Source organism: Populus euphratica, unplaced genomic scaffold, assembly GCF_000495115.2.
Source record: "Populus euphratica unplaced genomic scaffold, PopEup_1.0 scaffold3524.1, whole genome shotgun sequence".
Classification (NCBI taxonomy): Eukaryota; Viridiplantae; Streptophyta; class Magnoliopsida; order Malpighiales; family Salicaceae; genus Populus; species Populus euphratica.
In genome coordinates this window covers 7,289-9,789 of record NW_011503554.1, presented here as the reverse complement: position 1 = coordinate 9,789, position 2,501 = coordinate 7,289, and the positions used below count along the sequence as shown (strand labels likewise).

At 35.9% G+C, this 2,501-nt stretch overlaps 1 protein-coding gene across 1 annotated transcript; it reads left to right on the top strand.

Annotated features, from left to right (window-relative positions):
• Positions 1-6: 6 nt before the first annotated feature.
• LOC105119854 (uncharacterized) lies at positions 7-1,324 on the top strand. The gene is made up of 2 exons (XM_011018048.1): positions 7-803; positions 870-1,324. The coding sequence occupies exon 1, from the start codon at positions 119-121 to the stop codon at positions 782-784; it is 666 nt and encodes a 221-aa protein (XP_011016350.1). The 5' UTR covers positions 7-118; the 3' UTR covers positions 785-803; positions 870-1,324.
• Positions 1,325-2,501: the final 1,177 nt, after the last annotated feature.

Genomic DNA, 2,501 nt, shown 5'->3' with positions numbered 1-2,501 from the left:
TTCGTCTGTTGGTGATAATGGAGATAGAGATGTTCTTTCTGTGTTAAAGCTCTTACCTGCTGCCATTCTTGCTCTAGCTTCTGTTCTTTCACTTGAAGACCGTGAAGTTCTTGCTTATATGATTACTAGGTCCTTGAAAACCACCACGACGAATAACCCATCTCCATCCCATCAAGATTCCAAGAAAAAATCCCTCAAGAAACCACAAAACAACAATAATAGCCAGAGAAGTAATCATAGAGCTCCAATCTTTGATTGTGATTGCTTTGACTGCTATATAAGCTACTGGTTCAGGTGGGACTCTTCTCCTAACCGTGAACTCATTCATCAAGTTATTGAAGCCTTTGAAGAACACTTGACCAGTGGTGAAATGTCAAGGAAACATACAAGAGGTAAAAGAAGAGACAGAGCGGGTCGTCGGGTTGGTGAAAAATCGGTTCTTGATGTTCCGGGTCAGCCCGAAATGTTACCGGTTCCGGAGACCAGTAATACTACATCCCATGAATCTTCATCTTCTTGTTCTGTCGCTGATGTTGTTAATGTCAATGTTGGTTGTCCGGATAATGGCTTATCTCCTGAGAAAGTGGCTGAGAGGGAGGAAATGGAAGAGTGTGTCAAGCTTTATGATGAAGTGCCTGAGGAGGTGGTGGTAGCGGAGACTGCAGCGGCGGCTCATCGGGTCGCGGTGTGTAGCCACCACAAGGGTTTGGCAAGGAAGGTATTACCGGATGTGCTAGGGTTACTAAATTCTCGATTATGGAATCTTTGGAGTCCAAATGTGTAAGTTCCCAAGAAAAAAAAAAGAAGATAATTATAATTTCTTTCTTTCGTCCAAATGTGTAAGTTCCCAAGAAAAAAAAAAGAAGAAGAAAAGAAATTATTATAATTATAATTTCTTTCTTTCTCTTCTTCTTCTTTTTTTTTTTTAAAAAAAGGTTTGGAGATAAATATGTTTAATTTTTTATGGGTAGAATATATCGGTATGATGTCCCCTCTCGATGGAAACTATTTTTAAAGTAGCTCTCTTTTTTTGGTTGTCATTGATTGGTGATATTTTTGGCTGGAAAGTATGTAAACTTGCCGGCACCAAGTCATTTTCTCGGCAAGGAATTGTTCGGTAGTTTTCCCGGAAAAAGTTTTCATAATCTTTTTGATTTGAATGGATTAATCGTTTTGCTTAGGAACTAAGCATCGTGATTAGGTGAAGATAGTTACTTGGGGTAGGCCAATAAAATTAGTTTTTTAGCTACTCAGTGGAGGACGGAGATTATACTATATTGTATATATAGGGAAATGCATGAAATATGAAATTTGCATTATTTTATTCGATGCTCCCTTTTTTGGGATGTCATTATGTAATGGGTGTGGCTTTCCATGTTTTCTTTTGATTCCTTGGGCTGGGAATCCTTCCAAGTAATAATGTCTTCTGATTGTTCTTTTCGTTGATTTATCGCTTTTCTAGCCCCACTAATTTGGGTTTTAGGTGACCTTAGTTTCTTAGATTTAAGGGTTACCCTAAGAAAAGATGAGGCCAATGAAAACCCAAAACTACCCTTCATCCCCTGCTGTAATTTTTACCAGATTTAATTCAAATCTGATGATGATGATTTTGTTATTTTTTTTTTAAAATTAATATGGGTCTTTAGTTTGAATGTATTTTAATTAATTTTATGAATTTAAAAATTAATAATTATTTAGTAATTTTAAGATTTATAAAACTTGATCTAGTAATTTTAGACACGAGTAAATTTAAAACACAATGAGTTGAGTTATATTTTTTAGGGATGAGTTAGTTAATAATATGATTTTTAATTAATATGATTGTTTGATATACATTAAAGTTTTATAAATATTATGTGAGATATTTTTAAAGAAAATAGAATTTAAGGTCACATGGAGTTGTAATTGTCAAATTATGGATGAAATGGGATGGTTGTTTGAATTTGAGGTCACATGGAGCTGTAATTGGAAAATTATGGATGTGCTATCGATGTTACGACGGCGACTTGTCCTGTTGGTTGTGGCCTTTGCGCAATTGCTTCTGTGTTTCATTAATGGCTGCAGCAACAATGGGTGCTATTCTTCTTTTTTGTTTGGTTGGAAGGGCCGTGAGGGACTGAAAAGCACGTTTGTCTACCAAAGTTATATCTGACCTGGAATTCATGAAAGCAACTGTTTACCTCCTGAGGGTTATAGTGTTATAATCAACTAACCTAAAAAATAATAGAAAATGACCGCCAAAACTAGTGAATTCAAAGTTAACTTTAGAGCCACACAAGCATTTAATTCTGCGTAAATGAGTTGCGATGTGCTCTTAGATATGCCTCAAGCTTTGGCCTGCCTCCCAAATTTATGGATGGGGTTGGCATTTGATATATATTGGTTATTTATTTTTTGTTACAAAAGGGGTTTTCACAGGCAAAGATACTTTTGTCTTGATGTGTCAGCCATTGCAGTGTGATGACTGAATTTTGAGTAGACATGCAACATGTCATCTGTTT